The sequence below is a fragment of the Empidonax traillii genome, unplaced genomic scaffold (assembly GCF_003031625.1).
Source record: "Empidonax traillii isolate 1590-97213 ecotype Southwest subspecies unplaced genomic scaffold, ASM303162v1 scaffold237:size1322474, whole genome shotgun sequence".
Taxonomy (NCBI): Eukaryota; Metazoa; Chordata; class Aves; order Passeriformes; family Tyrannidae; genus Empidonax; species Empidonax traillii.
In genome coordinates this window covers 162,996-188,873 of record NW_020955430.1, presented here as the reverse complement: position 1 = coordinate 188,873, position 25,878 = coordinate 162,996, and the positions used below count along the sequence as shown (strand labels likewise).

Sequence of the window (25,878 nt, the reverse complement as noted above, 5' to 3'; positions counted from 1 at the left end):
GATCCCCCTTCCACCAGAAACAAGCCACATCTAATCAGAGATTCCTATTTAGGTCAACATAATGCATAAATGAGAGAGGAAAAATGTTAGGCAAGGTATTTCTGTGCCTCTTCCTAGTGCCTGCAGCCTGTCAGCAAGTCAAGCCTTGATTTACAGCGACTGCAAGGTGCTGCATATTGATCTGCACCACCCCACCCCGCTCACTGCCATGGATAGATCCAACCTACAGCAGTGATTCCCACACCTACACAGCCACTCCAAGTGAGAACTGAGACCAGTGGGATGCTGCTGTCTGCATCCTCCCTCAGCAGCTGGTCCACCTGCCCCTTGTCCAGCATCCAGCATCACTGCTGCAGACTCTCCTGATTTAATAAATCGAATTTTATGGATCCATGACTGGGATATCCAGAATGGGAGTCAGATAACCATCTTTCACTGGGAATCTCAAGACTCCTGTAACTCTTGGGAAACCCCAGATGTTGGCTTTTCTGTTTACTTGATTGAAGGAAAGAGAAATGATGGTAAAAGGAGATGGGGGAGGTGGGGAAAACATCAGTTTCACCACAGGTCCTGGGATTCCTAATGTGGTAGCAGCTTTGCCTTCCTTTCAGAGCAAAACACCTGGGAAATCCAGATCACCCACAGGCTGCTAAGATCTGGCATATCTGAATCATATTGACAGAGAGAGGACATTTAATTTTTGGTGGAAGGGCTGAGGAAGGCAAAAGCCCGAGATGAGTAGAAGTCTTCTTTTTTTTTTCCCCAGTATTTTCTCAAGGCATATTACAAACTGTTTTTCCCCTCTGCAAAGTATAAAAACCTGAGTCTAAAGTTTGCTCAACTGAACTGACCAGAGAATCTATCACTCTCTGTCTCTTTCAAACACTAGACACTGCCAAAACTGGAAGTATGTATTTGCCAGAGGCAAACTGTTTGCAGCATTCAGCGATCAAGACTTCAGCCTCTGTGGCTTCAACAAGCTTCAGCGAGACCTATCTGCCCATCAGCCCAAAATGTTTCTATCTGTTCTGACAAAAACAGTCATGCAATGAGAAAATGGAACTGGCAATTTTCCATGTAAAACAAGAAAACTTCACAATTTTTTTCTCCCGTGCCTTAAATTCACAGTTTGGAAGGTTTTGTGCTCTCTACTGCTCATTTATCCACACTCTAGATAGATTTTAGTGTCCTACTAATCTTCGAGGACAGCTTGTGAAGAAGAGGTGAGAATGTGCCTGTGTGTTTGAGGGCTGGGAAGTGGATCTGATACAATATTACCTCTTAAATGGCAGCAGTTACTTGCAGACGTGCTGTGTTGGGTAACAGGCTGGCTTGCACATGAACAGCAAAGCCCAAACGCTCACGGGCAACGATCCCATTCCACTACAGCAGGACCTGGCACTGCAATAAGTGCATTTAGCACATCTGCAAGTTTCTGTTCCTGCACGCTGGCTGCAGTTTGGTAACAGACACTCACACTATATACCTGAATCCGAAAAAAAAATGCCTCCTGCCGACCAGCCAAAGCAGCACCTAACCAGGAGGAACATGAACTGCGCTTTATCGAAGTCACATCTCGGTCTACAAGGAGAACTCAAGGAGGGCCAAGCAATTAAAACTACCATTCACTTTCCCCACACCAAGATTAAACATAAGCTAAAATCACATTCCTCCTACTGCTTCAGGCTGTTTGACCCTTCTGATTTCAAGCGATTTCAGCATGGATGGACACAAAGTTGTCATTTCACATTGTCAGGAAAGAGATCACACTGCGATTCCAAGCTACCAGAGATGTGTTTCAGTGTGCTTATAAAAAACAATTCCCCAGTTCCTCAGCTAAGGAGTGCTAGAGTAGAGTCGGCTTTGGGGCCTGTTGGGTACTTTTAGGCTGGAAAGGTGGTAGATCCATTTACAATGAGGTGTGGTGGTGGAGAAAGGATTACGAATAGAGAAAATTCACGGGGTGGATTTCCTTCTATTCATCACGCTTACAGAAACAGGCAACTGGAAGGGAGGATGTAGGAAGAGGAACCGGGGATGTAAGCAGTCACTTTAACCATGAAAGGACATTGGTTCTTAGCTAGCTTGCATGCATATGAGGGTTATTTTTACCTGACACTAGAGCTTCTCCCAATTTCTAATTTACCGTGGCAATATTAAATCTGCCACGTTTAAAACAAATATATTAACAGGGATTCAAAGCTGCTACTTAGGCTACGCACACATAAAACACCTCTTAAACACTGCTGCTACATTACTGGAATTTGATCTCCCATCAGTACACATCAGTTGACTTGATAGGAGTGTGCTGTGATCCTTTGCCCCATTACTGTCACCCCTCATTGAGATCTTCTCCAGTTATTCCCTCAGTAAATCAGGGACCTCAAGCTGTGTTAAAAGAGGAAAAGAGAAAACAAGGTGTGTGCTTTGCCTTAATAAATTCCATGCTCCCTGTTGTGAGTACAGAGCTGTAGGAACCATCAGAACTGTGTGCACCACTGGGGTCTGGGCTGACAGACACACCTCGTGTGTGTCTCCAGAGACCAGGACAGGAGGTTTTTCTTCCTTGCACAGTAGTGGCTCCAGAGCTACGATCAAACCAATTTCCCTGCGACACTGCTGCAGTACAACAGGTCTTTTGTTTGACTGTTAAATATACGTGAACTTCTAAAAGGTGACAGCAGACCTGGCTGTTTAGCTGGTAAGCACAAAAATCCCAAAGAGCAAACGTCATGACTATACAAAACCAGAAAGACTTGATCTTACAACAAGCTTAAACCACAGAAACTAACAGGAAATTCATCCTGGACTACTATGAGCCTAAGGTAAATTTCTAAAATTTCTAAATTTTAACAAAAAATTGAAGGGAAGAAAATACTTTTTCATACTGATTTGCGTGAATGCAATTATGCTCAAAATGACAGACATACATGAGATCTATATCGTGCTTTAAACTGGAACAACTGACAGGCTACAGAGCAGCAAGTTTGTGAACAAGGTTTTTCTAATTACCCTTTTGTAAAATTACAGGAAACATCACTAATGTCCGTGTGAAGAGATCAATGTAGGACCAGTTCCAAGGAGAAAAAAGACACCACCAAGAATATACCTATTTTGCCATCCCACACAAGCCAGCTGCATGCAAGAGACTACTGTAAAGAAAAAAGAAAAAAACAAACAAACAAAACTAAACCAGCAGCATTGCTACTTTTCAGGTCAGACAGAATTACCAGACTCATTTGGAAGGCACCAACAGAGATCTGCCCCATCAAAACAAATGTTCAGAGACTTCCCATCCTGTCTTGCCTTAGCAATTCATCTGCTTTCAGTATTAACGGCACTGCTAAAATGGAAATTTTTCCAGGAGAAAAATTGCTGTTGACAAATGGATCTGGAGGAACAGGACTACTGCTTGCTCCTGTGTTGTGCTGCTAGCAGGAGATCTCTGTACAGATGCCTCGCAATTAGTCATCTGAAGACTTACAGCAATCACGTCACGCATATTGTTTGGCTGTAACTTCCACGTTCCATTTAATGACAAGTGTTATTAACTAGACAGCTGAAGACAGAACAAGTTCTCTGCCTCTTGGTTTTAAGCTGTAGTGCAAGAGCATTTCTTTCATATCTGGCTGTAAATCAAGATCAATCTTGAGACTCAACGCCATTCTATCAGTATTACCTCATCTTACCTCAGTTTTAATACCAGCAGTATTGTTTTATATCTTTTTTTATAGTCCATTAATTTCAAAGTCCTGTGGAACACTTTGCAGTAATTTTGTAGACTACATTAATTTCTCATGGCAATAGCCAGGCTGGAGAATTGCAGCTCCTCTCCACTGAGCAAAAAGTGATGTTTTTGCTACTTGGGTCTCCCAGGATTTGTAAGATATTTTTCTCTCCTCTTTTTCATCCCCTAACACCAGCACAGTTATGCAATGACCACAAGTAGAAGAAACAGGCTGTGCATGTTCCTAAATTATGAGGTGAGTTTACCATTTACTAGATAACCAGATAAAACCTGGTCTGACACTTTTTTCTCTGCTACATATTGCATTATTTTTTAAAATCTCAGAAGACTTACTCCCGCAATTGTACCAAACTACCAGTGTCATTTCGTCAAAAGGTATGGTTGGGGAATTAACAGCCTGGAGGCAAAGCCTCCAATTAGGTCAAAACCAGAGAAAAAAAAGCTCTGAAATTCACAGAACAGTAAGAAACAATGGGATTTCAGTCTGGAAAAAAGGGGCATTTTTGTTCCAGCAGCTGAAGTACTCACACTTACTTCCCCAAAGAATAATGAGTCCAGGCTCCCCTGTGTGGCTACACCTGAATGCTGCCACAACTGCCAGCCCAGTGCCCTCCTGCCCAATGTCTGTACTGGAAAGTGATGCCTTACTGCATCCAGAGCTCTCCTCCAGGCTTGGTGGGGGCCTAAACATTTAAAAGAGTGGTTTGTGGCTTCTTATAAGTGGTATCAGAAACTGGAACACAACTTTAAGACAAAGGATGGAACAACAAGCAAGAAAAGGAGATGTCCTGAAGCTCCTCTCCTGCTCCTTTGTAGCCTCCTGGATGTTCCTCTGCCTTTCAGAAAATGAAACAATAAACAGGATATTGATCAATAAAGAACCAAAAAACCAAGCTTCACTCAGACAAAAAAGATTAATCTAGTGAGCGTCCCACTAGGTGTAGAGAGAAGTCTGCATACAGATGGAAGCAGAAATGTTTCATAAAGCAGAAAAGTGAATATTTAATTTGTTTCTCACTACTTCGTTTTGTCCCACCACTTTCATCTCTACCTACCTAGCACCTCCACAATTCTCAGTGTGTATCAACTGGAATAGGAACACTGTTCATTGGCAACACGGTGTTTGTACACACCTTTCCTCCTGGACCAGCACACAGCTCTGGCTCCTGTAACATGCTCTTTGAACAGTATCTATTACTTACCCAGGGACCTTTAAGGAGACTCTGCACATCAGTGGTACTAAAAACCCCAAAGCAAACACAGGCTCCACCCCTGAAGCCTTTATCCTGTATAAAGCCATTGAAATGCTGGCCTCAATGAAATAAATCAGATGGACTCGATGATTTTGTGTCTTTTTCAACCTAAATGATTCCATAAATATTTTAGGACAGTGACTTCATCAGGCATGAGAGTTCACTCTTCATTCTTTTGTTATTATTAACTAAAGGAGTGAATTGAAAAAATATACGGGAGTTGCAGAAATTCTCTCCAGCAGAATATGCAATGCCTAAGTTACTTGGGTTTTAACCAGAGAACCTCTCCACTTGCTATAGATACTGGTTCCCCTCTGTCCTAGAAGCAACGTAATCACACATTCATCACTGCAAATTGACAATATAAATGCTGACTTGTGCAAACAACGTTAGAGAAAATGGTGTTCTTGCTGCAGAAGTGAATTACACAGCCTTTTAAGCTTTCTACACTTCTCAGTTTTTATGCAAACTCTAATTTCTGAGGCTTTTGTTCTGCCTGGAAAGGTCACACAGTTGAAAGCTATGAAGCATAGCATGTGTTCCCACTGATATTAAAATACTGTTTACTAAATCATGCATATAAATGTAAAGAAGAAACTGTTTGCAACCTACTGCGTTAATAAGAGATGATTTATCAGACAACATGGTTCCAAGTATCAACATGTGGAATGTAAAGATCTGATCTTAATCACACAACACGTTTTTTTTGAGGGCTGTTTTTTGAAGCAAAGTCTCTGCACTGCATTGCAATCACACTGACTTCTGATGACACCGTATTTGACTGATTAAACTCTTAATCGTGCCAATGCTTAACTTCAGGAATACAAGTGGTCTTTTTAGATTCAAGCATATGATTGCACATTTGCAAGATCAGGATTTCATTTGCATATTCAAATCGCAAAACTGCATCTTCCCTTTGTCTGTGTAAGGCCAACTATAGCGCTCCAAATGCTAAACAACCACCGTAGAGTTGGACAATATTTTTAGCATCTCTGTGGTGCGCTTCTATCTTTAGCTGCTGTGTTCACAAACAATCCCACAGGACACTGCATAGCTAACATAGCTCGGGCTCTTCACCACATTCCAACTTTTCTCCCAAAACACAGTGAAAGTGGACTATAGAACTCGTCAGTTCAAGACCTGCCAAAGTTTCCTTCAGTGCCTGGTCTTGAGCAGAGTGGAACGATATCGAAGTACTAAAACAATAAAACCCCAGAACATTCTACTCTGAAGTGGTGATGGAGCTTGCTGTGACTTCCTCCGGGGAAAATACAGCTCTACACTCCGAGTTTGCACTGTGCAGATAAATCAAGTAGGACAGCGAAGGATTTCTGCATGTTGTTTCCTAGCAGGATGTGCCCATGGGTTCATGGCAAATTCCTGGTCAAAGCTTAACCCCGCAAGAGAAGTTAATAATTGAACTTGCCAAATCATCACAATTTCTAAACCCAACTGCGCCTTGTTTTTACAAAGGGGCATATTAAACCAGTGAGCCATTTTATTAGACTCATGCTCATGTAACAAAAACATGTGTTAGCTCTTGAGTGCCAAGTACCATCCTGGAGGGTTACCAATCCCTGATACAGACCCTGTAGCCAGACTGCAGTTATCTGTCATAACAGAGGAGGCAGTTTGGAATACACAGGATGAAGCAGGCTGCTCGGTTTGGGAATACTTTACGTGGTCTCTTTGTAAAACTCCAGGAAGATGTAGAGCAGAGGGGGGGAAAAAGACCTTGAAACTTACTGCTGGCTGCAGTGGGTCTGTCTTACACAAGCCTCCTGGATGGCTGGAGCTTGTTCCTTCACTCCCTAGAGGAACTTCTGCAATGGCTGCAGCACCCCCAGTTCTGCTGTAGCAGCTGGGTCGAGTCTGACTGCATAGGAAATGCTTTCAGTGTCATCTGCACGAGGCGCTTCAGAACTACAGGGTTACCACAAAGAGAGAAAAGACTCATCGTGGGAATGGCAGTATTAATCAGATGACTGACCTTTGAAGCTTTGAATATGAAATGCTTCCCACACCGAGCTGGAGCTGCACATGGAGACAATATCTTGATTTACAGAGGAAGTACTGACGGAATCTTATATATCCTGTTAATGGTGAAGGGCAGGGAATCATGTAAAGGAACTATTTTTTTCATTAAGTGCCTTAGCTGAGGTTTGCAGATGAGCCTAGGCACTTGGCTCCAATTTAATTTCAAGGGGACAAGATAACCTGAAAACCTTAGAAAAACCTTAGACCTTGTGAGTGCTTCACAAATGGGCTCCTTATTTCTACATTTCACTTATCTTCTCTCTCATTACTATGTGCTATCAAACACTCTGTTACTAAAACTCTTTAAATGATGATATGACTTTCCAAACAAACTGTGTTCATTAGTTCCTCTACCCTGCCACAGGTATGGCCAAGTCTGGGAGGCGTGATCATGGGGAAAACAGCATCAGGGCAAGGCTGAGATGCACAGGAGGCAGTGGCCAGGCAGCAGCACACACCGTGCACTACGTCTGCAATATTCATTTGCATTTCTTCTTCTTTTTTTTTTTTATGGTCAGAGTTATTTTTTCCCTGTAAGCATAGCACGTGTTCAATCAAGAGTATCACAGTTATCTGTCCAAAGTGTTCACATTACATAACCTGAGCATCAGGTTAAGGAGAAAAGAAAAAATCTGCAGAGACTTTCTTGTGTGTGTGTTTTTTCTTTTTCCCTTTTTTTTTTTTTTTTTTCCTGAGTCCTTTCTTAAAGGACCTAAATTTTCAAATGAGTAGGGGCTTTCCTTCCACCCAGAGCGCAAGGTTGACATCCTAGGCTATGGTCCTCATCCTAGTAAGGGTTCCTTAACTGGGAACTGTGGGTTGCAAGATTTGGTCTTTGCTAAGAAACAATAGTATTACAGGAAAACTCACATATGCTTTTGAACATCAACAGTAAATCACCCTTCCATTTTCTAACACAGACACGGTGTTCTGGAGTTGAGCAAACATATTCTTGAAAGGTCAGAACACTTAAACTGTACTTATCTAGTTTAGGATGAAAAAACCTGTTACTGCCTTTTAGTTATGACATTTCAGTTTACCCACAAGAATTACTCTACTTCCCCTAAAAGTTTTCAAGCCCAAGAACATGCTCTTCTTCCAGTGTTGGAAAGTGAAGGCAAAACTCTTTTTCTGTATTAATTTACCACAGCCATCACTGAATCCAGGGACCTCTTGAGAATTCTGCCACTCCTCCCCAAAGGGCTTCAGCCACCCAAGGCCACAAAAATGGGGATGTCCTGTCTGCCTTTCAGGACAAGGGGCAGGAGGAGCTGGCTTGCCCAGATGGCAGCTGATGGCAAGCTGCTGCCCACGCAGCCATTCACACCAAACTTTGTAAACCCGAATGAACCATGAATTCTCCCAAAGCACAGAGCTGGAGGGCAGGTAGCTCTTCATTTTTTTTTTGTTTTTCCTAAAGAATGGGAGGAACTTCCTCTTTCAGCTACTGTTACTGTTTAGCGAGGATACAACTGCTGCAACGATCAGGAAACTGTCATGTCCGGATGGCACTATGGAGCGTTACCGGCGAGATGCAAGGACCTTGCAAACTGGGAACAAAAGTCTGGATTTGCTGGAAGTGCTCTGATCTGTCACTAAACACCTGTTGGGTCCACCTTCAAGTTTCAGGGCATTCAGGGAATTGAAGGGGCACCAGTTCAACCCTAGATGAAAGAGGTGAGGTTCACTTCATTTCAGAGATGCTTGAGATCATCACTTTGGACCATATTCCTTCCCCTGGGGCTCAGACAGTCCAAAGCCAAGGCTCCTCCGGGACTAGTTAGTGTGGGTAAGCACTGTGTTAACATGACCTCTGTTCTGGCCCATGCTGGGACTTCTTCAAATGGACTGACTTCAGCAGTTCCAAGTGCTTACCAGGGCTGCAACCCCTCACCTCCATACTTATCTATTCAAAGCTCTTCCAGGTCCTTGACAGCATTGCAACCACTGTGACCAACAAGCATTTCACCAGCCTCCCATTCCCAAGTTCCTAACAGAAATCCCACTTCTCCTCTGAAGCAAATTTTGAGTGGAATCCCCCCTAATGCTCACCAGCACCATCAGTTCCATATCTTGGCACACACTCAGCCCTTTACACCTCATCCCACCACCCACCACTGTGGTTGCTTTGAAGGAAGAGAGCTCCAATTCTTCAAAATGAACTTATTTTCTATTGAATTTGCTTGCAGAGACTGCAGAGAAAACATACCTGGTTTCCCGTGCTTCAGTCACTAAATTTACCAGACAAGATATAGGAAATGGGCAGGAAACGTCAACCTTATGTATCGCAGCAATTCTTCCCCTTCCCTCCATGACACGTTTGAGCAGCACACCAAGACCTGACCTTGCACTTTCTAGTGCAGCCTTTCTTACACAAACATTTGAGTCAGATCTGGAGCCAAAGCCAAACAGAAAGCCAAAAACATTGCCTAATTATAATTTTTTTTTTTTTTTAATGCAAAAGGCCTGTTTTATACCTATTTGTACTCAAATATAAAACATACTGTGCATTTTTAACTGCATGAATTTTGTAAGACCAACAAAAATTTAAAAATCTACTTTTTCTTCTTCTGGTAACAGTGTAAAGACTGTTACAGAACTGATATTATCTGAGCTCTGTACAGACGTGAGAGGTGCTGATGCACGAGAAAGGTGTATTATGATTAAGCACATCTGTTTGGAGGTTTCAGCTGTTATATTTCTCCCTTTTAGTCGTCTTCACTTTGTTTCCACTAAAAAATCCAAGGCAGAAAACCAACACAGACCTAGTCCTTCACCTTGTTTCTTTGTGCAATCGTTCAGACAATGGATGTAAAACAGAACCGTTCTAACCTGGCAGCATTTTATATTTGCTTTATCCAGGGGTAAATGACAGCCTAAGGAATAAGAAAGAGCGATCAGATAGAGCATGTCTTTCTCTAGTAAAACTACTCCTCTTCTCCTCTTAAATGCCTTAAGTTGAAATACAGTTTTCCTCTTTTTCCCCTTTTATTACATATGAATAGGGATAGATAAATGTCAAGTGTATCTTTGAAGGAAAAATGCATGACAATTTAACAATCCTCCAATAAAAAAAAAAAAAAATCTCCTTCTTGGAGTAGTCCTTCTTTTTTACAATAGTTGTCTTTCCTTTTTGTAGGTTCTATTTATTGCCAAGAAAACATGTCTTACTGAAGCACTGGAGATTCTAGAGGTCCTAATTGATCACCCAGTGTCTTTCAGATCCTGCCACCTGTACTGCTGGTCATTTTTGAAAAATCAAATCTGTATCATATTTGGTCATGACCAACGAAGGACTAACTTACAATACTGAATTCAATTTGAAGTATTTTTCCTTAGTACACAAGAAGACACCAAAAATAGTGTGTGGGAGAAACAGAGTGACATTGGGGTAGACCTTTGATTTAAGGAAGTTTCTGCTCCAGCTGCACCATGCACCCTTACACAGCATTTCCTGGTTTCTGCGAGACAAATCTTTTCTGTAACAAGACAGGCAGTAAGTCAGAAGTGTCAATATGAGCAACTCCCTGAAAATAAACTCAGCTCACTTACAATAAAGCGATTCTGGTGTGGGACGTGAAGCTGCACTGCAGGAACGGAGCTGCATCCACAGCAAAGTGTGGATCCACAGCCCCATTCCTCAGCTCAGGTGGGATGAGGCTTGGATGGGGGGGTACCTTGGGCAGCTCTTCCGAGACAACTCTGGAAAACACTGGTTCATCAGGACTGTCTGTTTCACTGTGCCAAAACAGAGCTGCTATGGGATTCCTAGACACCTCTCACATTGCCATGGTCTGGATTTCTCACTGACACATCCTGGTTTGGGGTTCTCTGAGAGAGGCCAAACTGTTTTTCCCCCTAAAATGTGCAGAAGCTCAGGGACTGAATGGGAGGGAAGGAGAATTAACCTCAAGTACATTTCCTCTCTTTGCTAATGGCTTGTGCTTAACTCTAAGGGTAATCCAAGAATCAGGAGGAATTTTTATTACCTCTTAAAAAGGTGTATATCTCCATATAGGAAAGCAACAGCAGCCTTCACCACCATGTAATAAGTTCCTGGCTTGTGAAGCACATGGCTGTCAAACAACCAAACACTTTTAATAGAAACCTGGTCCATTAACGAGCTGAACCATCAAGCAGTCACGCAAGAACAGCAAATAACCCCAGGAAGAGCTGGTGTCTTTCCATGCTGAACAAAAAGCTATTTACAGTAAGAGAAATAATGCAGCCTCTAATGCTGCTTTGACTCCCTCTCCAATGCATCTGTACACAACTTTTCCTTGGCTCCTGATGCAAATTTAAAGAAGCAAATCCTGCCCTTGTCTGTGCTCACCTGTTCCTGGAGGCTCCTTTGTGCAGATGTCCTCCCAGCACCCACTTTGCCACATTCCAATGCCACCTGCAGATCTCATCGGGTCCAGGCTCTCCACTGCCTCACACATCAAACACATTTCTTTTTGAGTATCTCAGTGCTCATAGTAATATTTTTTAAAATAAAAGCAGAACTTGGACTTTTCCTCTCTGAAATCTGTCTTTAGGATATTCTATATTCAGAAAAATCCATATTCTCATTTATAACTGGACCTGAGCTGCTGAAACAACTGGAAACTTCCTTGCTGATTTCCGTGGGCATTTCTCTCTGTATTCACTCACAGTTACCTCTTTTGAGAACGAAATGATCTCCACACCTTTTACAATGATACCAGCACTTACCCCACTTCTCACCACACCTGTGCATCTGGAGAGATTTTGTTGTTTCTGCACTCACCATATTTGGCTTGTTTCAAACCCCACATGTAATACAAATAACTGCACTACAAGGAAAGGGAAAGTACATGTCTAACACAAACATTTATAATTCCAAAGCCTTAGACAACAGTCAAGATAAACCCATCATCGAGGCAGTGCAAGCTGTGCTGGGTGATTCAAGGGGGGTCCTGAAGGTGCAATTTGCATTTAATGCTTTTGCCATTAGCTCAGGCTTTAGGTGAAAAAAAACACTCCACCTCATTAGACAGGTGGAATAAACTAAAAGTGAGGGTTGCAACAGTCCTGCTTGGTGTGGGAAGAACCATACTCATTTGACAGGCAAGGTGATGCTATGCCCTGTGATGAAGATTTAATTTCTGTAACTTTTATTTCTGACAAAGGGTCGATCCCCTCTCATTTTAAGGATGTTCCCTAAGGCATTCCTAACAGCAGTAAATCTGTGTGCAATGCTTTCCTCAAATCTTTTGCCTTCCATATATATAGGGCAGCTGCTCTCCAGGCACAGCACTGGGCTATAGAATGGGGCTGCTCTGATTTATAACCGAGGTGTTTAAAATCAGGCAATCTAATTATCGACTTGATAGTCCACAACATATGCAGTCAGCAAAACTTAAAAAATGCAAAATATTGACAAGATCAGACAAATACATAATGAGGAAGTTATTAAAATGCAAATTGCCTGCCTTCTGGTACTCCTGTGGTGCACAGGACCCCAGAGCCTGCATCCCTCTAACTCTGTGCTGGTTACGAGGGGGGAAAGGAATGGAGCTGGGGAAAATGAATGGGCAGAGCTGTCACAGGCCAGTTGGATGGAACCCCAACACCTTGGGGACCCCCCAAGAAGGACAATAACTGCACAGGAATGGGAGGCATTGTGAAAAACAGGCAGCCCTGCACACTCTGGATCCCAGACTTTTGGGATTTCAGAAAGGTCCTGGAGCAGACAGAAGCTCAACAACAGCAGTTCTGGGCCATAGCTATACATCTATTTTGAGGGAGCAGCCAGAAGTGGAAACTTTATGCAAGTTTGAAACTTCACATCAAAATGCATGAAGGGCACTGCATTAAGATTTAGTCAAAAGAAAAATATTCCAAAGAAAGGATGTGATGGAAATCCTCCCTATCCAACCTGCACCAGGATACTTGGACCTGGCTTTAAGAAGAGAAAGTCCAGTGCCCTGATCCAGTTTGAGAAGTCCTAGATGGAGAGTGAAAGAGGGTCTTGTTCCAAGCCATATAATTCCCTCCCTTCTCATCTCTGCCCCTCAGTTTTCCCTTCTCGTTTAAATAGCCTTATAATCCTGTGGACTGTCTGGGACACACTTATTATTTCAACTTGCAGACACATTCCTCTAAGTCTGAGGGCTGTGTATCTGTCTAGATGTCTATAATAGAACAAGTAAAATAATACCATTCCCAGCTAGGCTGGATGATCTAAGCCCCCACCAGGAGAAAACTTTGATGGTTAATATAATTTCCTGCAATGCATTTCAGTCATGTTAACATTGCTGTAACAACCTCTAAAAATGATGCCAATGTAGACGGTGATACCTAATTAACAGGCAAATACTAAGGGGGAGGTTAAATGCTAATTTTACATTGGCATTTAGCCTAAGAACTTCATTATGCCATCTTCTATTTTAAACTGCAGCCATCCCACCTTGTGCTGTGTTCCTGCCTGATCTCAGTCAGTACTGCATGGATCACAGCAATTCCTTGCAAGCCAGACAAGGTCACAATGGTTGGTCCTGGGCACCTGCCCAAAACCAGGAGAAAGGCTGGTCCCTGCCCCAAGATCTGGTGCAGGGCATTAAAGTGATGGTATGGACAGATGGATGGAGCTACTTGGTGCTCCTGAAAATGCATCAAGAGGAAAAGGACGCTGCAGGAATACAATCTCCACTGAGAGTTGGCCCTTTTCAGTACCTGCTTAGAACATCCATGGGAAGGGGGGGGTGAGGCAGCCAAAGGTTGCTGAGCCTCCTGCACCACTGATGAGCAGCACTGATACAAAATCAGTTCTCTACCTCATCTTTCAGATAAATAAAAAAAAAAATTAAAATAGATGATGAAGCTTAAAAAAACCCACAGACAATGGCAAAGGTACAGAAAAAAAAAATTGAAAAAAATTATGGCAACCTTGAAGCTACAGCCAGAGCTGTGGTAAAGCTGTGTCGGATTTGCAGAGAAATTAGATGCCTCGTTAGCTGTGGATAGATGCACAACTGCCCAAATTTAAACTTCCTCCTTTCCTCAGCTCACCACAGTCATTACAAATCATGCAGCTGAATGAAAGCTGAAAAAGCACGAAGAGCTCGGCAGTTTTGTTGCGGTGAGTCCAATAATAAGCGAGGGACGAGGGGTGGCAGCACTGATAATCCTAATATCAAAAACACATTTTCTGCAAAGCAACCTACTATTGTTCGTATGTAAAATACATCACGCTGTTAGGAGGGAACAAACTGTCCTGCAGTTTACAGATAGTCCTTTTATTACAGATTCCCCCGGCTGTGACTCAAACCCCACACACTTCACACACCCTTTCTTTCTAATAAATGCACAGGATACACAACATGGCCGGATCATGTTATGCCTCTACAGACAGAGGTTCAAAATGCGGTGTTGGAGGAATATTTCTACTGTGCAGTATCACACATAAATTATTAACAGAAGTTAAGGAACGAAAGCAGAGCATAGCTCCAAGTGTCCAACTAAAGTCAGTTCCTGAAATATGCTGAGCAGCATCCCCCCAGTTCCCAAATCAAACGAGCTGGAAGCAGTAGGGTACCCAGGAGCCCTGGTCCCCATGGCATCCCTTCCTTCTCTCCCCATCTTTCTCCCTGAAGCAATTAAAAAATCCTGAAGGCTTCTTGGCAAGCCAGTTTTTCTCTCTCCCTCCCTCTGAAGTGACAGTGGCTAGGTGGGGTTTAGTTTTTTAAGCGTCAGGCCCTTTTCCTAAAGCTAAAAATGTTAGAATAGATGTGAGCAGCCTTGACCACGTGCAGGAAAATCTAGTGCATTGCTTATCAGTCAATTTGGCTTCACACCAAGAGTAACACACTGCTATAAAGGGCCAACACAGTGTGAAAAAGGAGCTGTTCTACTAGAATACACTCCGTTAATTCTGGTTGAACTGACATTCTCCTAGGACAACGGCTTAAAACACATTTAGACTATTGTACTAAGTGTGGCAGGGAATGGAGCAGCAGGCTGGTTTCTCTCTGATGTCACTAAACAAGAGGCAGACCCAAAAGAAAAATAATTTTTTTTTTTTAAATCAATCTCTTGAAAAAGCATACATGGGACAAACACTTACGCATCATATTTCACCAAAATAATATATAAGGTTTTAAACAAAAATCCCCACCACCCCAGAGGGAAAAAAAAACCCCAACACTGAAAAGTCAAAAATTCCAGCCTCGCTACACTTACTGTAATTGTCCTTTATAAGAAGAGCCCTCTAGTTATGTGAAATGACATTGCCTCGGTGCCCCAGGCTCCCCGCGCTCCACACAGGAAGGAAGCAGACACACATCTCTTTAAGAGCCGTTTCCTCTCTGCTCTATTAATTTCGGAGATTAAGCAAGCCACTCCTTTGTGGCATAATAGAGCAAGATAGAGCCATTGTGTTTGTGGAGAGTCCTGCTCACTGGCTTCCTACCTTTCAGCAGGGGGATGTCTTAGCATTTTATTCTCAGATGAAACACCAGAAAACTTCCAGCAGCCCTAAAACCCCCCTCATTCTTAAATTATGATTTTAGCACAAAAGGGGCCATCAGCCCCATTCCTTCCCCCCCCCCACTGATGAGCATTTCAGTGTCTCACTGACACAGTTCAGGATGAGGAAAAAAAACAGTTGCATCAGATGAGGAATTCTCTTTTCAAGGGCCCTGAATCAACAGGACTTATTTAATCAGGATTATTTTGCCTGGACACACACATCCCACCTTCCTGTCCCTCCCTGCCGCGTTGAACCTGAAGCACTAACTTTACCATCATTTTTTTTTCCTCTCCTTTTCTTCCTTTAAAAATTTATACACCCTTTTTGCTCTTTTGCCTTCACAGCACAAAATCCCTTCAGCTTTTACCAGATGCCTGATGACCTTTAATAACACAGAGACCATGGCCTCTCCGTTTCAAAGACTATCAACACATCCCATGTTGGAGCCTGGGATTACACGGGCTACTGAAGCGACCGCCAGCTGACCAGAGCCTCAGCTATTCCTAAAGTTTATTTGAAGGAAGAAGAAAGAAGCAGGGGAAGATTCAGCCATTGCAAAGCAATTTAGGACCCCACTCCAAGCCTGGGCTTCTCCATTTCCTCCTAAAGCTCACGTAGATGCTTTTTACTCAACTTCCCAGATTTCTTTCCAGACTGTCAAGCAAGTGAGGTTGGGAACACAGGACCCTTTTGGAGTCTGTGGCCATAGGAAATACCACTTTGTGGGGGTGCACAAAGCTGCAGGATCCTTGAGACGAGTTCACATTTTTTACAGTGTGCAAACACGGCCGTTACTAAACAGAAATGCCATCAGCAGTGAACAGATATCTTCAGGGGGAGGAGGAAGAAGATAACACAAGCTCAGGGCTTTTGAGCAGCAGCAGCAGCAGCAGCAGCAGCAGAAAGAGCGATGTCCTGGCTGGAGCAGGAGCGTGTGAGCCAGAACACTGTTTGTACTGTACCTTCCCTTGCAACACAGAGTCAGGAACACAAAACCCATCCAGATAAAACAATTTGCCTATTCAGCAGCTTTCTTTTCATGAGCTGCTTCATCTTTGCAGGCTCCCCCCACAACCCCCCCTCCTTCCCCCCTTTCCAGTCGCCAACTGAAAACTTCAGAAAGAAAAGAAAAGGAGAAAGGAGTTGTTCAGACAAAGGGCTGATTCTCTGCAATGGGAGGGCACACACACCAGAGAACATGGTCACGGTGTTCTGGGCACAGTGCTGGCACGTTGCTCTGCCAGTAGTTGTAGGAGTCTGCTCCCCAGGCTCTGCTTCAGGTTTAGGGACTGCGCATTACGAAAAAGGAGGGAGCTGTAGCTCCTGAACCTCCAGCACCAGCCTCCTGGATGTGTTCCTGGGTATATCCCTGGCCAAGGCTGCAGCTGGGTATTTGCATCTCTCCACCTTCTGCCAGTAGCTACATGGGGAAAGTTTCTGGCAAGGTTTTGTCTGTCTGTTGTCAACAGAAATCTTAAACCCCATCCAGAGATTTTTCTTCTGGGACACTCCCTTGCAAAATACGGGGTTTTTTGATGATTTTTTTCCCCTATTAAACAGAGACACTTTTCTGATGTATGAATGTAAATCACCAGTTCATATTGCAGAGGTGACTCAACAGCCTTTAGATGCCAACATGTAGTTACTTCTGGATGGAGCAGGATGTGATTCAGCAACTACGGGCAAGTAGCAGTGTATCCATTTCATCCTCAAGACTCTTTTTTTTTTTTTTTTCTTAACAAACTAAAAATCAGTTTATTCACTTTTACTTTGGTCTTCTTTTATTACAGTCACTACTGGTCTAACATAATACACACCCCTCTTACCCCTCTCCCTCAGTATTCAGAAAAGCTATGAGGAATCATAGTATTGCCACACATCCCTGAGACTAAATAAATTCTGTGCTTGGCATCACATTGGGCTTAGCCTCTCAAAAGCTGTCTTCCCCCCATTATCAAAATCTCCCCCAAAACACAGCTCCCAGCACCAATGCCTTACACCAACTGCTTGAAGCAGCTTCTCCATTGCTCTACCCTCTTAGAATGGTGCCAGAGCAGGGCACATGAGCTGCTTCCAGCCAGTGGCCCCTGCTCCATGGGCAGAATACAGTCATCTTCCACCCACGTACGGGCTGCTGGGGAAGAGCAGAGATAAGGGGATTGCAAAACACAGGTGAGACGTTTATTTTTTACCGTGTTCTTGGTGAGGTACAGAAGGGAACTCGCTGCACTGAACATATCAACCTATAAAGCTGAGAAGCTCCTGTTGGCACCGATGATGCAGAGGGTGCTCAAGGATGCTGGGATGTGCCCAGTGTTTGGATGTGCTCCTTAGCATCTTTTCCTGAGCAGCTCTGAGTGCCTTCATCAAACTGCATGAAAGTAGAAGGGTTTACCTTCACATGGTGCTTTGCATCAAGGCTGGCAGGGGGGAAGCAAACTACCTGAGCAGTCTTAAAAGATCCAGCAGGCACGATTTATTAGTTTTAATATTAAAATATTAAAAAACCTACCCTGATAATAAACTTGGAGGCTTTGAATCACTAGAGAAAGAGATGTGGGGAGGTTTTAAATGTAATTTTGGAGTTTAGAAGCGCAGACTAAGTGACAATATTAAAATCATCAGTCAAAGCAACCCTGTCTCCAACATACAAACCTTTTCTAACATCTTCTATACAGGCAATTCTTACTCACTTATTGCCTTCGTGCCCGATCTGACTAAAGAAACAAATGGGCTCTTTGTCACCCACTTTGTGTCTGGGTGTACTTCCCTGTGTGACTTCCAGGGATTAAGTGGAATCTGGTGACTAGGAAGGTCTGGAACAGGACTTTACATTAGAGAAAATACCATGCTGATTGGAAGATGTTTTGGCCCCCAAATCTGGAAAAGAGACACCCATCTACTTACACCTTACTGCACAACAAATCTGCATTGGATTAGTTAAAAGCGTGAACTTAAGCAGCTGTATAAGAACACTTTTTTAAAAGTACAATAATGGCCTATTAGCTTTCATTTAAATTGGTTCCTAATAGAGATAAATAAAATGAAAAGGATTGTTTTTACCCAGCCTGCCTAAACCCCAGCACACACCAGCTGATAAGCAGCATCATTACCTTGTTCAGACAAGACCTGAGTCCTCCTGATTTAAATTCTGCCCTGAACATAGACACCTTTCAGATGTGTTAAATCTCAGTTCTGCCATGCAACAGTTACCTTATATAGGGTAAAAGCAAAACACAGTAGAAATAAACTTTGTGAACAGGGCTCAGCAACCTATAGGTACTTTGAGAAAAAAAGAGGAAAAAAAATAAATTAATGATAGGGCATAATCGCTTCCAAATTTGGTCGTTCAGAAAAAATTACCAGTGTTCCTTTGCACAAAGAAATATGCTTCGAATGCTTTGCAAGACACAAAAGCAGAAGCAAGGGATTACAGCAATGAGCTAAAAATGGTTCAACTCTAAAAGCAGATTGTAAAGCGAAGGGGAAAACTCCCAGGGAAAGCCGAGAATAAGGTTTCTTAATCTTACACTGAAGGGTCGTAAATGTGCAAGCTCAATACCTCACAACCCTTTTTGAGTAAATAAAGGTTTAAAATGTTCTTTCTTTAGCGTGACTGAATTCCTTTCCAACGTGACCTCAACATGCCATTCCTCTGTCTTTATCTGCCGACACAGCAGAGCTGTTGACCTTTCACCAATGACCTGAGCAATCAATAAACAGTCGACAAACTATCTCCACAGAAATGCTCCACCGACAAGTTTCTCCCCTGCTCTCTGCGCCGTCAAGCTCTGCCACTCCTGAACTTTTCCTCGGGCCCTCGGCCGTGCGTCAGTGGGACTTAACAAACAACACGGCGCTCAGAAATACGTTTTCTTGGGCATTCCCTATCCAAACATATTAAACCTGTAAGTGGTTTTGCTGTTGTTTGCAGTGCCACAAACTGCTTTCATGTTACTGTAGGATCTACAAGATCTCTGCCCCGTGCCAAGCACTTCGTGTTGACTTCCAAGGACAGAATCCAAACTCAAATATGCACAAACTGTTGGAGAGTAAGATAACAACTTCAGAAAATAAAAGATCTTATTAAAGACACAATTGGCGTCCAAACACCAATTGGCAAAGTCTCCTCTTAAAGAACTTCATTTAAAAAATTACCACAGTCAATTATAGATGCCTGGAATGAGAGGAGAAATTAAGGCAGGTCAGAAAATAGCAGTGTTACTATGGGTGTCCCTCAGATGAGTTCCAACGCTATAAATTCTGCTGTACTGTCACAATACATGAAAAAAGATCAAATCCAACTTTTCTATCAATATGTTTTATGAAATCTTGACTCAAAGACATATTTTAAAGGTGTTACAAAACAGGGAACCAGTCGAGTGCTGCGATGTGTTTTAAGGGGGGTACAGAAGAGAGAACAATCATTCCCTGCAGTGCTTACAGCAAACAGCAGAGCATTGATCAAGGTCTGAAAAGCCAAAAGAATGAAAATTATCAGAGATCAGCCATAAGCAGAAATGAAATTAATTAGCCAACAGAGTCTTTATCAAATTGAGTGAACACAAAGGTAAAGCAGAGCGGCAAGGACGGAAAAGGAACTTAAGATTATTAAAACTGAAAGAGTAACAGTTTGAAGAGCTTATTCCCATGACAACTAAAATGCTTAACAGAGATGGAGTTTCTCCCTACATACACACATATATATTACCTTTCCTCAGTGTATATATGTATATTTACACGTACAAAATCTAAGCTTGCAATGGCTCTTAAAATGTTAATAATATTCAGTCTAATTTGAAAGCATGTTCACTGTGCATTGTTACGACCCACTCATGACAAAGATTAGTTCTTTGAAAGGCAGTGGAAGCAAAATTTTAACAAAAGTTTGTATTATTATTATTATTGCATTATTACCTGCACTGCAGAGAGCTGAAATATGTGTAGAAGTTCTGGTTTATTTATTTATCCTTATTTATTTATCCTTTATTTATCCTTATTTATCCTAACCAAGTAAGACTGGTTCAAATAGTATTTAACAGATTGCATTGACGGATCAATACAATATTCCACTGAACTTAAACTTCAGGCAGACAAGAGCTATCAAAGTCCCTGAATAAAAAAACCCTTGGCCTTCTTGGAAGACCTGAGGCCAGATCTTACACCCTGATCCCCTGAACAGGATTTTGTAGGCAGTAGCCCCTGCATTTCACTGGCACTTGGGCTGTTTCATCCCTGGTCAGGGGCCCTGCAAGAGCCACCAAAGCTCTCTGCAAGCACAGGCATCTGCTGATAACTTGGTGAAGTGAAAGAATACACTCCTCAGATTTCCACACATTACAGCTATTTCTCAGTGTAAGAGTGGGAGTCAAACCTCCTGTTTGGGATTGCTTAAATAAGCTGGCACAGATTTCCAGCCATGGGTGTCTGCACCCCAGGACCAGTAAATGCAGCTTCCACAAACATCAGGCATCCGTCTTGCCTGGTTTTTGAGCACAGGATGAGGTAGGGAGGAAACCAGGAGCCCTTGGCTACCAGCCACAGCCCTCACCTGACTCCTGCTGTGACTGAAGCTGCATCACCCACCATGCTGCAGGGTCACAGCGCTCTGACGAGGGGCATGAGCCATCAATAACACGGTGGAAGAAAATGCAAGCCCACCTCCTCTTTTTTTTTTTTTTTTTCCCCTCCCAGGATGTGCAGAAAGCCCTTGAGATCCCAGCACTCTGCAGGTCAAAGCTGTGTGGGAATATCTGAGCTGTGCTGTGCTTTGGGTTTGATTTTTTGTTTGTTTGCTTTCCTTCCTTTCCCTTTTTTTTTTTTTTTTTGTTTATCTTGATGGAATGAATTGAAAGTGCTGCTTAAGAAGAAAACACGAATGTAAAAGTGGAGAAGTGCCATAAGTAGGTGTATTAATAAACAGGCTTCTAATTTCTTATCTTTGATGGTATTCAGTACTATTTTAAATATTCTCAGAAGAATCACAAACATACAGAAGGTCATATATAAAATCCCTGATGAAGCAATTTAATGCTAAATTAAAGCTGAAACTAGGTAAGCCCAACTCTTGGGATCTTGGGTATTTTCAAAGACTAGAATAGAATCAACACTACCCAAGAACACCGTGTGTTTTTCAGATTTTTAAATATTTATTTCCTAAATTAAATAGAGCAGGTTTAGCTGGTTCTTATAGCTTAGCAGGAAACAATTTAATTTCCAAGCCAATTGTATATTGACAGTTGGCAACAATGGGTTTACTTTATAAAAAGAGAAAACAGTTGTGCGTTTCTGAAACACTTCCATAAAATTTCCTTTGAGAACACGTTGAATGAAAAGTATACAAACAGGCATTAAACATGAATGTAATTTAATAAACATCCACTCAGCTATATGGTGTGATAAATAGGTAATAAGAACGTAATACAGGCATTTAGCTTTTACCTTCCAAAGGAGCTGGAAGCTAAAACAATAATACTTTCATTAGAATCTCCTGCCTGGCATCAAGAGCCAATTTCCACCTATTAATATGGATTTCTATTACCTGCCTTGTGAATACTGTTAACCCATTTATCAAGCAAGAAGCCGTACTTTTGTCACTTATTACAAGCAGAAGGGGAGTAGAAGGATTGCTAAACCATGTCACATTAGAGCATCGGATTAAATCATTTGACCTAGAAGATAAAAACATTCCACTTACATTTAAAATGGAAAAAAAAAAAAACCACCCCAGCCTTGCTCGTCTTACAGCCAGTAAAACCTCTTGCAGGATCAAATCTCTCCTTGCTGTGTCAGGAGAAAAAAAAGAAAAAGTAAAAAAAAAAAAATAATAATAAAATCAGTGTGCAGACTAATTGTAAACTGGGTGCATGTGTAATTAAACATGCCTCATTGGTTCTCTTGATCTGTCAATAGTGGGTAGGAGGAGGTTGATTTAAGTTAAACGACTCAAGTCTTATGAACATTTGTCCCTTTCTGTGTCCTCTAAGCAAAGCATCACTGAACAGAACAACTGCAGCCAAATATGAGGAGCTCAGAGTTTAATGTCTTTTACTAGGATTACAGTGGTGACCCAAACTTGCCAGGCAGTTTTCTACATGTGGAGGGAGGTGCTGGGACAGAGCCCTTCCCTGGCTCCCAATTTCCACCAAGAACACACATTCCCCCTGAGCACGGAGCCACTCTCCTGCTCCCCTCCCCCAGCCACCGTGGAGATGAACAGAGGGACGACGGTGCTGTCGCAGAGATGACAGGCACGCAGCCATTAATCACATGTTTCTTGCTAAACACACCAAATCCCCACTTTCCCACAGCGCCGAGGTCTCCTTGTCCTCACACCCAGTTCTCAGCTGCAGTGAGCAGCACTTGGCAGCTAATGGGTCCAAATGAGCATTTAGCTTCAGCCCCCTCGTAGCTCCCTGCTCCACCACTCATCTCTTGCTTGGGTATTCAGACCATAATTTTTTGTCTTGCTACTCACACTGAATCAGATAATAAAACATGTCTGCTTCTATGCCCGTGGTAAAAGTTCCACAATACCCACCTCACCCACTTTCTCCGGAGCAATGACCCAGGAGAAGTACTTGTATTCCTCCCACTCTACACATCTCAGCTACAGATGCCAAAAATACTTAAGACCTCAATCCACAAGGGATATACAGGATCTGGTAAAGCCGCAGAATGAGAGCAAAGTTCCCGAAGTTATAATACCTCACATTTTCTGGTCTCTGTTCAGTGGAGTCATTGAAGATATTTGAACTGAGACATCTCAACTTTGCCTCATTCACCACTGCTGTAAGACCACAAATTTGGTTGCTTGACTTCAACAGCTTGGTGCTGGTTTATTCCCCTTACCTGGCTCTTCTTGTTTCAGTTCAATTTTGCCAAACTGCTGAAGTCTCTCCCTGTGTTTCTTTTGGTAAGACTTCCCTACGACTTTCACCTCGGCACAGCAGAGAGCTTCCAGCGCCACGCCTTCCAAGTGGGGCCAAGGGACCTCCAAAACTCCCACTGAGAAAAGAACATTTATCTTTTCCTCCTCTGAAACCTCGCAGTGATCCGTAAGTTAGTGAGTTACTCAGAAGTCATTGAACAATCAGGCTGCTCATTATACTCCTCAATGAAATTATTACCACAAGTAATTCTCAGTGCAGTACTACAGGTTGCCTAATCTTACATCCTCTTCAAAAGACTGGAAGAAGTACTGCATTTTTAATTCCCCTCATACTCTCTGGCCGTCATTTTATCCCACGTTTTACCTTTCTGCACACTGCAAGTTCATCCATACCCATTTCTTTCTCAGTGGTCCTTTAATCCTTTTCTGTTCATGCTGCAGCTCAGCACAGGGATGGGGGTATCTCTATAAGCCGTGTGCTCGGGAGGCTCGATCAATATGCATGCATGGTGCGAGGCAGAAACATATTTCTGCTGAAGAAGAATCAGAAGCTGGGGTCAGACGTTTTATATTTTAGCCAGATTTTGATAAGACATATTAGGAATTCATAGGGCTTTTATCATTTTCAGCAGCAAGAGGATTAGACCCTACGCTGACAAGAGCAAGAACATCAATTGTTAAAAGAAATATGTGCCACACTGAAATACAGTAAAGCACCTGAAAGACATAATGTACTGTCTGATAAAAACACTCTAAGCACTTTCAAATTCAACCCAGTGATGACTTGCCGAGTCAGTGCTTCATTTGTCTGGCAGAGCCAAAATTACAATGACTTCTGTTCCAACGCCCAAAAATGCAACAGACGTGCAAAGGGAAGCCAGGATTTAAACCATGGCCTCACACAACAGCAAGGACTCAAACTACGGATAATACACTGATGCTTAGGCCACAGGGCAGAAAGGAGCAGTACGAATCTTTATTTGGATTCAAAAATTCTATCCAGTAAGCTTGCAATGCTGCTGAAAAGACTAAAGTTTTAATTTAAAAAAAAAACAGCTTTTTTTTTTTTTTTAAATCCAAATTCAAGGAAGGTAAAGATAATGACTTAAAAAACCTCAATCTCCTTGCAGTCTCAAGAAAGATCCCAAAACCGAAAAGAATTTCAATTTCATACTTCTTCCGCTTAAAATATTCAGAGTGCTTCAAATGTGTTACAAACTAAATGACTTTTTGTACAGAACTTCTAAAACCCTTGACTTTTAATAAGGTCGTGCATCATTTGATTTTAATTACAGATTTTTTTTATCCCTTAAATTTGACTAAAAATGATGTGATTTACAAAGCAAACAAGCCAGTTAAACAAAGCTAATTAAATTCACTAGAGACAGCCTTGCTTTTCCCCTCAGTGAGTGTTTATTTCAGCTCCCAGTGCTCTGATAGCTCCTGACAGCTTGCTGGGACACAAGAAAGAAGTAGGTCAGGGTAAGCCGGAATCAGCAACAGAGGATCCCATTAGACAGGCTTGTAGGGTAATACGGAGATCGAGGAAGTGTGTGATGTAGTGACAGTGTTAGAGACACATAACAAACAGCCTGAGGACAGCCTCCAGCAGAACCGGTACATTTATCTTCTCTGTGTTATAATGACCCCTCACACAGCTTATCCAGTCTGTGATTTCTCGTACAAGAGGTGCTGCACAAACCTAATGACAAAAACGTGCTCACGGTTTGCCAGGCGATGTCGGGCCAGCGGCAGCGCTGCAGCAGCTCTGCTCCCACAGAGCCCTGGCCCTCCTGGGGATGGAGCTGCCAGCTCAAGGGGCAGGCAGATATCCACACACACAGGATACATCCCCTCACTCGAGCTGGGAGTTCAGGGAGGAATCTCGCTGCGCACAGGGATCAAAGGAGAAGAAGACTGGTTTCTCCTAACCAGCTTCCAAAACATTACCCTGATGGTGGTGGTGCCTACACTGGATCTGAAAACACCAAGCCCTCTGTAGCAAGAAAAGCTACTGTGGCAGCTGGGGAGTGCCATGTGATGAGGCACAAAGGATGCCTGCTCCCCACTGAGCTGTTGTCTGGGGGTTCCCAGGGAACCACCACCCAGGTCCCTGCGTGCCATTGGAACAGGCTGCTGTCTGTCTTCTCATACCACAGCACCACCGCCTTTGGAAGCAGCTACTGGCAGGGAGGAGAAGCTTGGAAAGCTGTGGTTTCTGCTGATTTTCCCAGCTGGGTTTGCAGTGTGATGAAGAAACATCAGGGAGGAGAAAAAAACCAAATGGACTAAAGTGATCAACGTAAAATATAAAATGCTCTGTGTTTGTACCACTGTATTAGATGATCTAATGTAAGGTGTATTTGTATGATTTAATGTGTATTTACCCAGACACTTGCTAATGCAAGTCTTCTCTCCTGAGGAAAAGGATAAAAGTATTTTTTTTGCACATGCCTGA

The 25,878-nt window shown here is 42.7% G+C and overlaps 1 protein-coding gene across 3 annotated transcripts in view; it reads right to left on the bottom strand.

Moving 5' to 3' along the window:
- Positions 1-25,878, bottom strand: part of MAMLD1 (mastermind like domain containing 1) — an 85,989-nt gene that overhangs the window by 43,232 nt on the left and 16,879 nt on the right. The window contains exon 1 of one of the 3 annotated variants that reach the window (XM_027888393.1): positions 23,785-23,983. The exons of the other annotated variants lie outside the window; for them this stretch is intronic. Within the exon in view, the coding sequence (XP_027744194.1) occupies positions 23,785-23,817 (33 nt within the window). The 5' untranslated portion in view covers positions 23,818-23,983. Of the gene's footprint in view, positions 1-23,784; positions 23,984-25,878 lie in introns of those variants that run through there. 3 annotated transcript variants of the gene reach the window in all.